General features: G+C 33.1%; 1 protein-coding gene across 1 annotated transcript in view; it reads right to left on the reverse strand.

Moving 5' to 3' along the window:
* Positions 1-15,748, reverse strand: part of LOC145673904 (uncharacterized) — a 78,506-nt gene that overhangs the window by 3,157 nt on the left and 59,601 nt on the right. The window contains exon 5 of the mRNA XM_081743713.1: positions 11,901-12,020. Within this exon, the coding sequence (XP_081599839.1) occupies positions 11,901-12,020 (120 nt within the window). The remainder of the gene's footprint in view (positions 1-11,900; positions 12,021-15,748) is intronic.

Below are 15,748 nucleotides of genomic sequence, written 5' to 3' on the forward strand. Positions count from 1 at the left end.
GCTTGTTTGATTCCTGATATAGATAGGAATTTGTTGAGCAAAGACTAACAATATCTGTTGGACATTTCAAAAGCACTTACTTCGGGACATTGTCCAGAAGACTTGACAAACGGGATCCTGGTCCTTTGTCCCATTCCAGATGGCTAACTGCAGCAAACCAAGTCTTGAGATTGTAAGTGAGATCGTCAGATCCATTTGAAAACTTAAAAGAAATGGTTAGGTTCATTTTCAAATCACACATGCCTGTCTGGTTTGTTATAAAAAAGAACCCATATTTTACTGACGGACTAAAACGTGTCTTTGAAGTAATCCAAACAACACGATATTTATCTGACGAATTACTTCAAGTTATTGACTCAGTAATCGAACAAAATGTGTTCTTTGCACACCCAGATAATCTTCTGTTGGCAATGCTAGTTGATGACATAGAACATATTCGGAAGCTTATTTACAGAAGGATCCTAAAAGCAAAACAAATTGCCCGCAGAAAGAAGACTGTTCCAAATTTTTATCACCAAAGATAAACTTCCAGGCTTCCAATTATTTTGAAATAATTAATTGGAATTCTTGTATGTTGTATCCTCCTCCAATTCTGCGCAACCTAAGTGAAGATGATACAAAACCATTCATAAGTCTGACACTACACTTATCAGAGAAATATGAAAGTTTCCCTATCACACCCAGGCTGTGGAAAGGTGTGTCAAACATGTGACAGAGGCCTCGAATAAAGTATGTGGACATGAAGCTAGAGATGGCTATATCCTAGCAACAGTGAAGTCTAGATCAGTCATGCCTCATTTCTCCAAAAAACTCAGACTTTAAATGTGTGTAGATATAAAAAAGAAAGAGTAAATTTACAGCAAGTCAAAAATCTACTGCACGAAAAATATTTTTACATAGTATATTGTAAAATGAAAATAGTTGTAAATAGCACACTCAGCAATTGGATGGTTGGTTGGGTAGGGTGTGGGTGGAACTCGACGTGCAACCACCTTCACGTGGTAAGTTTTGGGTCGTTTTGTTTTAGAAAAAACGAGCGAAGAGTTGCACAGTGAAGATCTCCGAAAATTGTAAAATTTGAGCTTTTTCTCAGACCTTGCGCGAACGGAAGACGTAATATTATTGATCAGAATTTAACTTATTTAGGTTCTTTAAACCTTAGAAAATTTTAAAAAGTTAGAGCTTTTTTATGTTAAAAGTTCAAAGTAATTTTAAAAATTTACAAAAAAAGCGCATTTTTTAAAATTTTCAAATATCTTAAGTGCGATGCGCGAACGGAACATGTTAACCGATTTTAATTTTCTTTATGTCAATTTTTTTCTTATTATAATAGGCAACCTTTTTGCACTAGAGCACTTCGAAGAAAAGAAAAACATTTTTTTCGACCCATCCTAATACACATATCGCTGTAATGATGTCACAGTTAAATTTAATATCGTCGTTTAAGATGTGATGCCTCGTATGTCCAATTTTTGCGATTTTGAGTGTTTGGCATAAACCTGATGAGGAAATAATAACTCGTGTTCTAACAAACCCTCGTGCGTCACAAGACATCGAATGCTGAGAAACAATCGATTACAGCGTTTGCTTGCATTTCCTTGGCAACTTCAGGTGATACCTCGTATGCCATTGAGTTCAATGTATTATAGCCATATATGCTGTGACGACAGCAGCTGTATCAGCGCATTTTTGAAGTATAAAGCACACGCTTTTTCGTCTCCTGAAAACGTAACAAATTGGACATACGAAGTTTCACATCTTGAACAACGATATATTTTTAAGAATAATATGAAATTGCCTTTCTTGTCTCTTTTCTTTATAAACTTACCTAATAATACTTACTAATTATACATATAGCTGAAAGAGAAAATATTTAAAAATTAAATGATTAACACATTTCTGAATTTAGATCAATAGTCGTGGTGTATTAGCACAATGGTGTATTAGCGTACAATTTAGAAATACAGGATGGTGGAATTCTTACCTACGTTTAACATATTGTGGCGCATTTAGAACTTTGGAGAACGTCAGAGATTTTAATCAATACACAACGCTGGAATTCCATTATTGATGAAAATTTAAGCTTTAGAAAGTAGTAGAAATTTTGTGTTCTGCTGACTCGTTTGGCTAGCCAGAACCTTTGTGTAACATGAGGGACTTTCTTGGGGTACACTTTGGTCAAACGGAGGCTGAGAGAGACTGTTCATTTAAAAGAAGGAAGAAAGTTTCAGTGGATACCTGGCAATCTTATGAAATACGCAGCCTACATAAGATAGGTAGAACTTATATGGAGTATGACCCTAACAAGTTTTGTGCAAAAACGTTGGAATTAAGCCATCGGCCTAAAAGCAAATGGGAACAGATGTATTGCAACGAACTGATATTGGGCATTTCATATTAGATAGATAATTATAGCAGCCGAAATCGGTCAAAATTACGAACAACATACATTGATAGTTCATTTGATATTCATAGACAATGAAAAGGAAAGTAATTAAAAAGCCATATTTGGCAAGTTTATGGTGACTAAATTATATATATATATATATGCGGGAAATGACAAACAGTGGCAAGTTTTCCATTTAATGGCAGTAAATTTCCTCAATGAATATTTTTGTAAAATATTAAAATTGTAGTGTTTCATCGTCATAACTTTGAATTAATTTTATTACGTATGGCGAGAACCAAACAGAAACTTAAATCAGTATTATGCTGATTGTGTTGTGAAATAATTTTCAAAGTTTTAATTTATGTATCTTCATGATTCAAACGACTCCTAATTGTGTAAGAAAAAAATGTTTAATAAAATCAAAGGTTCCTTTGATTAAAGTCTGGAAAAGTAACATCTGTTTCACCTCCTTCTTGATTTAATACTAGAGTTCCAAATTGTTAAATTTACAATTCTATTTGACAATTATTTTGTAAAGCGATCACGAAAGCAATATTTAGTTTACAACACGTTTAAAAGGTAAAATGGATTCACGGTAGCTCAGTGATAGAGCACTTCCCCCTGGTGCGTGAAGTCCCTGATTCGATCCCTGTCCACGTAAGTTTGTAGTGGACAACATCGTGTCCGTGGATTTTCTCAGGGTCCCGTTGTCTTGATTGACGTACTGGTAGCGTACCCGTTTGATTCATTGCAGTAGATGTTCCATTATTTCCACGTATGTAGCGGCAATCAATGGACTCAGGAAGAAACTTCCTATGGATGAGATCCTCACAGTCGAAGAACACCACGCGACCCTGGACCCCACCACTCCATACTTTGGCGCTTGCCTTCGAGGTTGTACTTCAGGCACCAGATCTCATCGTCCCTGACGATGGTTTTTCAGGAAATTTGGGTCTCGATTCGCCATGTCGATGAGCTTTCCAGAGGCGTCAAGACGAAGTTTTTCTGGTTGAAAGTGTGGGGCATGAGACGGGAGCAAAGCTTGCGTTTACCCAACTTCTCGGTCACTATGAGGTGGACCCTTTCATGACCAATTCCCACTTCCTACGCTAGCATTCCCACTATCACACGAGGATCCTGGACCAAAAGTTCCTTCACTTTCTGTACGTTGTCCGGGATGAGTGTAGTTGTAAGTCTGCCAGTTTGAGGGGAGTTCTCCACAGTGGCCCGCCCTTCTAGGAAAGAAAAGTGTAAATCACTCATAAACACACTTCAAGGTGGCATACGTTCTTCGTAAAATGTTGTCAGCATTTTAAGAGTCTCTTTCTCTGATTTTCCAAGCTTGAAAGAGAACAGCATATTCGTTCGCTGCTCCATTTTGTTATCCATTTTCGGTTTCGACCGCGCATTACACCTTCACTTTACAATGTGCTGTTTACACACGATAAGCACACACACAGCACCTGGAACTTGTTCAGACATGTCGTGACCTGTCCGGTGTGGGATGTGGCGGTAGCACACTTTTACGACTGCGAGTAGTATAACATCATTCACCGAACGTTCTGGACAGAGATTGTATCATCTTTGATGAGGGTTTATCACGTTAAATAGTTATATAGTTGAGTATAGTTAAGAAAAAACAGGAGTACATTGATGCACTCTTCTAAATTTTTGGGAGGAGTACAATGGTGGACTACTTAAGCTTGAGAATTGTCAAAAAAAGAAAGAAATAAAAATGGTTAGTATTCTCTGGGACCCAAATATACATAACTGTAAATTTGGGTGATTTTGCTTATCTCCATTTATGGGTTAAAAATTGCCAAATTATTCACATTACCATGTGGAAGATTATTGACCTATTTTCTTCTTAGATGAGCCTTTACTACAACATATGGCGATAGAGTGCAGTACAGGGACAATTCTCTTTTCATAAGAAATAGGGACACTGATAATTTTGTAAGGGTGCATTGGCCCCACTTGGGAATTGTGAAAAACAAAATCTGGTGAATGTTCCACAGAACTCGAATATATATATATATATATATATATATATATATATATATATATATATATATATATCTGTAAATTTGGTTCGTACTCCTTGTTTCCAATTATGGGTTCAAAATTATCAGAAATTTTGAAGACTTTTGACCCGTTATATCCTCTTCAATAAAGCTTTGGTGTAATATATGCTTATATAGATAAGTACAAGGGTCAGTTCTCTTTCGTAGGATATGGGTATTTATGTTTTCCTTTTAAAAATTGGGAGGGGTACATTGGCTCACCTCTTAAATTTGAGAATTGTCAAAAAACATAGATTGGTAAATATTTTCTAGAACTGAATAATTCTCTAAACCTAATTGGTCCTACTTTATGGGTAAAAAATTGTAAAAAAAAAAAAGTCAAAATGTAATATTTGACATTTTAGCAGGAATTTTGAATTTTTGACCGGAAAACAGAATTAGAATAAAGCGCAAATTTTGAATCATGTGCTTAATGTTCATTAAGATAGGTTGTAATATATGACTATATGGATTAATACTTGGTACTATTGTGTTTTATTGGGTATGAGTACCTTTAAACATTCTTTTTTTTTAATTCTGGGAGGAGTAGATTTGTACTCTCTTAAATTTAGGAGATGTAAAAGTAAAAATTTGTAATTATTCTCTACGACTTGTATATGTATTTATACATATATATATATACGAGGAGAAGTCAAAAAGTAAAGGGACTTGCAATTTCTCGCACTAGGGTTTAGTAACTCTGCTAGTATCCAGCGCTGAAATAATGTCGTCTGCAACACTTATGTGCAACGTGTCACTCTTACTTAGTCATTAGAGTGTAGCAATCCGCTAAACATGGCAGCTGCATTGTCGATCTGCAACAAGGAGGAAATGAGAGCAGTGATTCGCTTTTTATTTGCAGAAGATGTTAAACCTGCCGAAATTATTCGTCGAATGCAAGTGCAGTATGGTGACAGCTGTTTATCATGAAGCAAGATCTACGAATGGATAGAGCGTTTCAAACATGGAAGAACTTCTTTTTGTGACGAGGAAAGATCGGATAGGCCACCGACGTCAACGACTGAGGACAATTTGAAAGTCGTTAAGGGGATGGTGATGGAAAACAGAGGAATCACAGTGCACGAAATCGCCAATACTTTACATATCAGTCACGGTTGGGCGTATTCCACCTTACACGACAGGCTAAATTTTCGGAAAGTGTATGCAAGATGGGTCCCGAAAGAATTGTCAGCGCAGCATAAGGCACAAAGGTTGATCATCTCTCGTAAACATTTTGCTCCAAGCGATTTTTATACGATTGGACCATTGAAGGAAGCGCTCAGGAGACGATTTGCAACCGATGCAGAAGTCATTGATGCGATGCAAAATTGATTACACCTGGAACCGAAAAATTTTTTCCGACGGAATCAAAGAACTTGTGAAACGTTGGAAAAAGTGCGCTGAAGTGCAGGGAGACTATACAGAAAAATAATATGTGATTCAGTTTTCTATCATTAGAATAAATGTATCTTTTCTCAAGTCCCTTTACTTTTTGACTTCACCTCGCATTAGTTTGAATGGTTTAGGTTGATCCTTTGCATCAACAAATCATTACCGAAATTAAATTTGTGGGATTTTGACCTCACCTAAGATATGAGATTTTATTATGTCGCATGATCATATGAATGAGTATAAGTCATACTGTAAGGTCGTTGATAGAAAGTTATCTTTTATGTAATTTGATTGGTTATTCCCTATCTCTAACTTCAATTTTGTATTTGAAACCCGATTGCCACTGAAATACATCAACAATTTCACACTTTGAGTCTTAGGATTGTAGTTGCGACTCATAGTCGAAGTTATTAGTAGAGAACTTACTCTTGGTGCAATCTTATTTTTTTTATCATTTTCAAATCTTTATTTGAATTTTTAGAAAAGATTTCTAAAGTTTCAAACCTTTTCTTAGTTTGAAAATTTGAACCTTATTATTGTAGTTACGACTCACAGTCTAAGGTCCTTAATGAAAGATTTTAGGACTTGAAACCTGATAGGTAATTACTAAAACTTATTGGTGCAACAAAAAATTAACACTTTTATCCCTAGGGTTTGTAGTCATGACTCAGTCTGTGATCATAGATGTACTTCAATAATTGAAAATCATTTATTTGTTAATCGTGTAGTTGAAAACCGGATAAAGTTTGGCAATTAACCGTGAAATGTTTTTCTTATCACAATATTTTTGCTTCACTGTTTGAGTTTTTTCGAAAGTTTTTTATTTCAAAATTTTGGTTTAAGAACACTTCGTTTGAAAACTTTTAGTTTGAAAATTTTATTTGAAAATTTTACCATAAAAATTTTCTCTTTAAATACTTTAGTTTAAAATTTTTCTTATGAATTAAGTTTTGATCAGATTTTAAATTGTTTTCTTTGAACATCTAAGTTTGAAAAAAAAAATTTTTTTTAATCATTATATGTTTCAGTTTGAAAATTGTTCGTACTTTTTGAAAGGTTTGCAAAGAACATTTTAGTCACCTGTAAACTTTCAGATAGAGAAAAACAAAATTTTCAAACTAAAAAGTACACTTCTGCGTCTTGGATGACAGGTTATCAACAGTCTCCATGAAAACGTTTACAAGAGGTTGAATCCTTTTTAATTGTGAACTCGTGACGTAAAAGCTAGAGTCAATCCTCAGTTTCTTTAGCAGATTTCACAAACATAATGATGTCTAATTTACGGTACTTAATCCGAGGCACAAAAAAATAATGTTTGCACCCACAGTCCTATGTTCACTTTTAAAATAAAGATGCAACTCATCTCTCTTCCTTCAAATGATGTCATTATAAGTTTCTTCGGGGTCCTGCTGTAATTAGTTTGCACTCCCTTGAGTTGACTTCCTGTTAAATTCGTGGCGATTGTTTATTTCAGGTCTATTCTGTTGTACTCAATTCACGGAATGTGTTAAAGTAATGGGTATATTAGTTGACACAGCATTCAAGCAATGCCTTTCGGCTTGATTAAGGTTGTAGCTCAAGGCCAATATGTTAAGGTTTGCCTCTACTGAAATACACAATGACCTTAAAAATGCAGGGCAAAAGATATTTTAGACATATGTGCAATATTTATTCTTAGAATAATAAAATTAGACGCTCAGCGAATCGTGAGTTGAAATGAACATTTGCTTGAAATGCTTGCTAAGCTCTTCTTCCCTTTAAGGCTGTTCATACCAGACTTTATTTTATTTGAGTAAGGGTAATTTCAAGTAGTCTCTTATTCGTAGAGCATAGATAAAATTCTTTTTCTCGGTGAGTTCTGTCACCATGATTAATTTCTCCATAGCTTCAGTGTTCCACAAGTTACATTTCACTAGTTTACATTTCTTCTCTACTTACCACTACTTGAAATGTTTGTGGTAATACTTTGTTTTTATTAGGCGTTACATCAGCCTTGTTGCTATTGAGAGTCAATGATTGTTTACTTTATATTAGCATATTGATACACTATTGATCGGCAAGGGACTATTTGTGGCATTTAAACAATAACAACACTTCTTATTAACTAACGAATTTTGAATAAGTGGAGATGAATTTCTATTGATCTGGTTGTTCAGATTCCTTGCAATTTTAAGATATATTAACCGTGATAATAACACAAAATGTATTAACAAAGCAACTGACTGTTTAGTATGAAAATAATAAGATAGACTACATTCAAATTTTGATTTGATCAGTCACATTAATTTTATTTTTATTTTTTTGCTTTCCTCTTCTTGGAAAAATCGCAGAGACCGTAAAAACCAGCAAGAGATATTATAAAGAAGTATTATTCAAAATTTTCAAGTAATAACCCGTTTCTAAAATTACAAACCCTGTGTCCTAGGCCCACACACTTAATTTCTATGTTGTTCCTCCATAGTGCAGTATTTTGGTCTGTGAATTCCATTCCTGTCAATCATACACGTATGTTCAATTTTCAAAACGCTTCAAAACTAACACGATAGGATAGGGCGATGTTGGACATTATTCTTTCCCTTAGGTGACATTGGGGCCGCGGTGGCTCAGTGGTAGAGCGTTCACTTCTGGTGCATGGGGTTCCGGGTTCAAAGTATGCTCCCGCCAATTGAACTTTGTGGTGGACAAACACCGTTTGCGTGGGTTTCCTCGGGGTTCTCCAGTTTCCTCCTACTTTCTTCATTCCACCATTTCATTCATTTCTCATCGTCGCCGTCTCTTTTATCCTAGCCAGCACAACCGTGAGACGTAAAACTCAAAAATTTCATTTTATTTCATTTTTTTAAGTGACATTAGTTTCGCAAATTTTTGGAGTTCACCCTTGTTCAGCAAACCGTTAAAGGAACATCAACTTGAAGATCCAGGCCTCCGGAACATTATTCACGAAGTGCCACGAGGCCAACGAGAGAATGAATTCTGCATCAAGAATGGAATCTTAATGAAGACCCGTGGCAGACAAGACCATGGTTGGAGTATATTATCCCGAGGAAAATGGTGTATCCTATTATGAAGTATTTTCACAAGATTTAGGGATAGGAATAAGATTTAGGGATAGCAAATTGTACTAAGTCATTTTGGGGTCTAAAATATAATATGTTGAATTATATTCTTTCGCAAATTTGTGCAAATCGTGAAGGAAGTTTCATGGTACCATTCTGGCATAAAAAGGACAAAATTATTCATATATTTGGTCATGTAAACCTTGAAAATAATTAGTTAACATTACTTTGTCACGAGGCACTTTTACCAGGTATCGTTTGTGCTCTCTATTTATACTCAAGTTCAAGTGTTGTTTTTATATTTTTCTCGGTATTATGGAAAACATATTTATGGTAAAGAGTATTACAAATAATACGATTTATATATTATTATTTCTTATCTTCGATTACTTCGGAACACTTTTTTTTGAAAGAACAGAAGAGGGTTGCCTTCTTAATCAACGTGTAAAGAAACATTCTTTTACTTGTTAATAAACTATTTGTTATTTTGCAAAGTTTCTTTATCTAATTCACACGATATATACATTTATTTTGACCCGTGCTGGCCTCAGTCTATTTTTAAAATTACTAGAGGCATTGCACGCTACATCCTTTAACCATAAATTTAGTTTGATAAATAAAACAATATATTTTCGAACTATAACAAGTAGCATTTTTACTGATATGGGAACAGATATATTAAATATTGAGTTCAAAAATTTAATCATGTCAAAAATATTTTAAGCTTAGATTGAGAGCAGCTTATAAGAACAACTAAAAGAAGGACACGGAAAAACGAAACCTTTTTATAGACACGCTTTATCTGTTATTATTCATGCCATTTGACTTCTATTAAACAGCACCCTGCCCAAATCCACGCATATCAAACGTGGCTGAGCGAATCACGTGGAGCTAGCTAGTCATATCTTTTAGAAGAGAAACGGAATCGGGAAACCAAAAACCAAATAACAAGAAATAAAAATAGCATTCCGAAGATTTTGTACGATGCAAGCCAAATACATATTTTACATCGATCTTCTTTAACGGCTAAAATGGTGACATCAATGTCACATAAAATAAACTACCAATAACTCACTCGGATTCACTGTTTTAGGAGGTATCCTACTCCCTGTGTAAGTAAGAAATACACTGGACGATTTCGAAGTGCAGGATTGAACTAACTATTTTTATGGCTTATGAAACCCAAAGTTACCATTTCTCATGCACAAGAGCTCGCCATTGACTTCTGCCCTGCGCCAGCTGAATCCAGTTTCTATTTTGGGTTCCTGTTTCTGCGAGGTATATCTACATATTGTCCTCCCATCTGCACCTAGATCTTCATAATGCTCTCTTTCCGATTGACTTTCCAATTAAAATTTCGAAAGTATAAGGTGAAGAATTATCTGAATATATTTGAACTCTATGGACTGATATAGTGTGACGTTACAGCTCTCTTGTTCCTATGGTGATCGCCATTTTATTTTTTAAACAACAAGTAGCCTAAATACGTAAAGAACCTATATGAAAAGCGTAAACAGTGATAAAACACTTCGGAATTGTAAACATTAGAGTGAAAATGTATTTATGTTTCTTTTCAAATGTTTCTAATCAATGAAACTGAAAGAGACAGAAAAGGTAGTTAGGTAATGAATATGTTAAACACTGTTACGTGCTGACAAGCATTGAAGTCAGCAAGTTCACACGTCTTGTGAAATTTTCCCTCTGATATCGTATATTTTGAGAATTTCTACATTTTCAGGCTAAATTAAATTTTAAAGTGTACTTACCTTGTTCACAATCAGATATTATCTTTAAATAATTCTGGAAAATTTTTGATTCATTAATATAATATCATATATAACATGACATACGTGAACAGGGTTACTGTTTAACAGTTGTTTAAAATACATGCTGAACCATTCATAATTGACTGTTCTATTATTGAACTGTTTCTATTTTTTTTTTTTTTTTTTTTTTACGAAAAACTTGATAGGGAATATAAAAAAAAGGTCTGATCTATATTCACTGATGCTTCGGATTGAAAATTTTCTAAGGTTAGTTTTTTCTTCTTTTTGTAATATTGTAGATATTAATATTGTGCACTCCCATTATAAAGACTGGCATAAGAAGTCTAAATGCTTAAATAACATTAATATTATTCTAAAGTTTTTTTTCTTTTAAATAATGGTATATATTCTTACAGCGTTTTTTGTGCCGACAGTTCATCAATTTGCAATTTAGGAAATTTTCATTGTGAATAATTACTTCTTATTGTGAATTACATGGTAACGGCGCTTACATTAATTATTCGATTTCTACCTTATCACGAAAAGATGTGGCGCTTTTAGAAATAAGTTTCTTAGATGTTACTCTTTCTTTGTGAATTTATTTCACTCGTAAGTTTTCTAAACGCAGCCTTCCATATTCTAATTGTTTAACCTTTTCCACCAACTTTATTAGTCTTTAAAACATTTTATAATTGTAAATAAATTTACAGCCGTTGTCCTTGTTTGTACTAGGCTTTAAAATACACTATTCACTTCACGCGTTTGTATACAAAAAAATATGGCGATCACCATGGTAACGGGAAGGAAATGACGACATCACTGTTTCAGTCTATTAAGATTTCCAAATATTTTGTCAGTAAAGTATTTCTTTTTTTTTCTATTTTTTTTTTACTTCGAGCAAAAATATAACTCAATACTACAAATATCGAAGGTATACATTCTAGCTGGTTCAGTAAGTATTTATTCTTCTGTGTATTTTCGAACTAGAAGAATGCTCTCAAACTGACATTCTTTGAACAGCAACAAATTTAGCATTCATAGTACAGTCCGGGTAGAAAGAAAATATTTTGTACGTACAATTTACATCTGAACTTTACTATATTATTTTCTCGATGGCTGCAAATAACGGTGTAAAATTTCTTGAAGGTTATGCACCAAAGTTCTATGCAAAACTGTCGAGAAAGTTTTGACATTGATTATGTAGAATTGAACTGAAACGACAAACAAGACTTACTTTTTTATAATCATCCAAGTTGACAGAAAATTGCAGGGAAACATTTATAGCAAGTGGGTGGCTAGTGTCCTGAAGAGAAGCAAATTTAACAGGAAAAGACTCCTCTATAGCTTTATGTGCCTGAAAATAAACAAGTAGTTTTAGTACACTATATATTACATAGATAGATATAGATATTCTTAATAGATCGTCCTCTAATTATTCCAAAACATTCAATTAATTAAGAATTGCCTTGTACTTATTACTTATTTTCGGTAGAAAAAAATATTTAATTATAGTTAAATTTTATAGGTTACTGTATGCTTATCAATATATAGAAGTTCGATATACGTGTTTAACCTGCACACAAGCAGAGTTTCACCTAGTGTTATTTAGTGTGAAAATCATACATAGAATGATAATGAAAAGAATTTAAACTTTAAATACTTTCAATTTTACATATGCAGAACACATGAATTATTGTACATATACAGGTGTATGAATAAGGAGCTTATTTCCAACCACCGCCTAAATCACTTTTTTCAATTTTCGGTTTTTGCGCTTTTTTTTTACTTGTTAGAACTATATACACATGCCTGAGTATATAACCACTCAAAACTCGCATAAGTCGTCTTGAAGTTAAATGTAAACAGTCCTAAATATACCTAAGTCATTAAAAATATGTTTTTCCAAACTCCACTTAAGTCACTTCGGTATAATTTCTCTCCTTTGAAAATTTGATACCCATTGTTACCATTTCTATGATTGGTGTTTATTTTTAAATCTGGAAGGAAAATGCATTTACTGTTGAGAGTGTGCTTAAAACATTTGTTATTGTAACAGTTAACAATTAGTAAGAAGGTGCTTTTAAGAGGTGTCATCTCGTGTTTACAAGAAAGTACTATGTTGTTAATAGGACTGTCTGAAACCAACATAACTGTAATGAAAATTGAAAGAGAGTTACTAGAACATGTGAAGGAAGGAAGGGGACGGAAGTGGTCAAGAAATTCAGGAAACTGGGTAAAGAAGAAACAGCAAGTAGGCAGAAATAGTAAAGAAGCTCGTGTACTCTCTACACTGAATTGCCAGTATAATCATAGAGTATTAAATAGTGACATCTTGTACTTTTCAAACCAAATATATGCTAATAAAACAAAGATTGAGAAGGACAACGTCTTGTTGAGGTTTATAAGACAAAATGAGGAAAAGCAAGAACGACCAAGAAAGCAAAATCCTAGAAATTGAATAGTCCTATAGCAAGAAAGAAAATGGTGAGCAAGTTCCAGTTTGTGTGATTTTTTTCTTTTATTAGCCGGTATCTCTGTCGACAGACTGAAGAGCCTGAGGAAATTTAACCAGTCACGTCAAGGAGTTGAACGAAAAGAAAACAGACATGGTTCAAGAATGAAGAAAACAAATGTTTCAATCACAAGCATATGGTGAAGCATATAAAAAATTTAAAACTATAGTGTCACATTATTCAAGGGAAAAAAGTGTGCGTTAATATTTGCCATCTCCATTGAACGTTAGAGAAATGTACATATGTGGAAGAAAGAGCAACGTAACTCTAGGATGAAGTGTTCATACACAAAGTATTACAGAAGTTTCATGAGTAAATTCAATATTGGATTCGGTTCCCCCAAAACAGATGCATGTTCTTTTTGTGTTAGAAAGAGCGCAGAAATTAGCAAAACTACTGACGGAAACTACAAACAAAAACACTAACAATACATGTTACATTGTTTGTAAGCTAAAAAGTTTTACCAAATAATGAAATCAGATGAGCCGTTAACTTTAAAAGGAGTTTTGGACATGCAGCAGAATAAACTTATTGTGGGTGAGGCAGACTATGCCCGCCGGATCTGGTTATACAATCTGGCAATTATTATTCACAATGGTGCACTTGACAAGAACAATATTTTCTTTTATACCTGGACTGAAAAGGATCTTCCAAAAGGATTTAATAAATTGGTGTTTGCATTGTCATAATTTTAAATGCTACTAGAGTAAAAATGTCAGTTCAGGCACTACACTACTTTGAAATTATTGCGGATTCATTCCCTGATCAGGATAAAAATAGAGCAGTGATGACATTTTAATTATATTATGTTCAACAAAATACTTTATTTGATGTGATTCAAGAAATATTCCCAACTAGTAGACACTCATATCTGCCTGCAGATAAACTATTCGTACTAATTGAAAAGGAGTACAGAAAGCACGAAATTTTGAAAGGTCCAGCAGATTACTATCTGATTTTGAACAAATACGGACAAGTAATGAAGTATGGAAAGCATTGGGTATGCAAAGATCTTAAGAAATTTTCCAAAGATGCATTGAAATCACTGATGCCAGTGTGTATACTTAGATACTGTAAAGAATATAAATCTATTGGGCACAGAAATACAGGGCAAAACTTCAGCTCAGCTGCTTTAAGAGGAGCCTTAGAAAAGTCACAAGCTCGAGAAATGAAACAACTTTTCCAAGTGTAAATTGTGTAAGTGATCAAAAGAAAGAAGATGTAAAACCCCTGTTAAAGTTTGTAGAACTCAGTGACGACGACAAAGTTTTCTATGCAGAGGCACTTAATAGGAAAAACACACAGATTGCGAATGAACTGTTATACAAAAATTTTGAAGAGCCTTTCCTATAAAGACTGTGAGTGTCTTTGAAAAAAAAAAAGTTCCATTGTTCGTAGATAACAAAAGCCTAATATTTCTTCTTTGTTGTATTGAGTACGAACTTTGCTCTTACCCAAAACTTTGTAAAATCTGTGTAATCGGTTACTTATGTTTTCGTTCTAATATCCAAAGAAATAATAAAGTACAATACAATAGAATGTAAAAATACACTAAAAACAATAAAAATTAGAAATACACATCTTAAATTCTAAAATAAACACATTTTCATTTAAAAAAGAAAGAAATCATGTTGGTGTTAGTATAGTTTAAATTCTAATATAAGTAATCACACAGTACGAGCAGCAGCAATATTATTATTATTATTATTATTATTATTATTATTATTATTATTATTATTATTATTATTATTATTATTATTATTATTATTATTATTATTATTTATTGATAGCAGTGACCACAGCTTAAGCCATAAATGGTCACAGATATACAAATAAAATACAATGGAGGATTACATCAAAGTAAATACAAAATAAATTAAAAAGAAATGGTACATTAAAATATTTCAATCAGATACAAAATTATATGTCATACATGAATTTAATGAAAGCTTTGATTACAAAGTAAAATTTCAACATTACCTCCATTCGCATATCTATTAAATTGAAAACTGTGATGTAATGTATAACAAAGTAAAATATGATGAACACTAATAAAAATAAACGTACATCAAACGAAAGAGAATTGCAATTTCATAGACAATAGAATAACGGCGAATTTATATATTTACTTTATAACACATTTTAAATGTTTTTTTTAAGTAGAGCAAAATTTTCATTGAATAGATCGATTCTTAGAGATATTTTGTTTATATTCTCTACACTAATAAATAGTGCATTACCAATTAATTTGTTATTATAATATTTGTTATAATAATAATAATAATTTATATCTTATTATACAGTACAATGATAATATATAGTATAATTAGTGTGCAGTAGCTGATTTAAATAAATAACATATGACTTAAGTGGTTTCTGCACGGAAATAAAACTTTATACTGCCATTTAGGCCCAAACCTAAAATCAGACATTTCTTATATTTTTGCATGTTGTTATGTGCATATAAACATAAAAGATATTATTAAAATATTTTACATTAAAAGAAGAATAATAGCAACATATGTTTTTCGCTTCTCTTGTAAAATTACAAAAAAATGACTTACGTGGA

The sequence above is a fragment of the Thermobia domestica genome, chromosome 17 (genome assembly GCF_964235325.1).
Source record: "Thermobia domestica chromosome 17, izTheDome1.hap1.1, whole genome shotgun sequence".
NCBI classification, from domain to species: Eukaryota; Metazoa; Arthropoda; class Insecta; order Zygentoma; family Lepismatidae; genus Thermobia; species Thermobia domestica.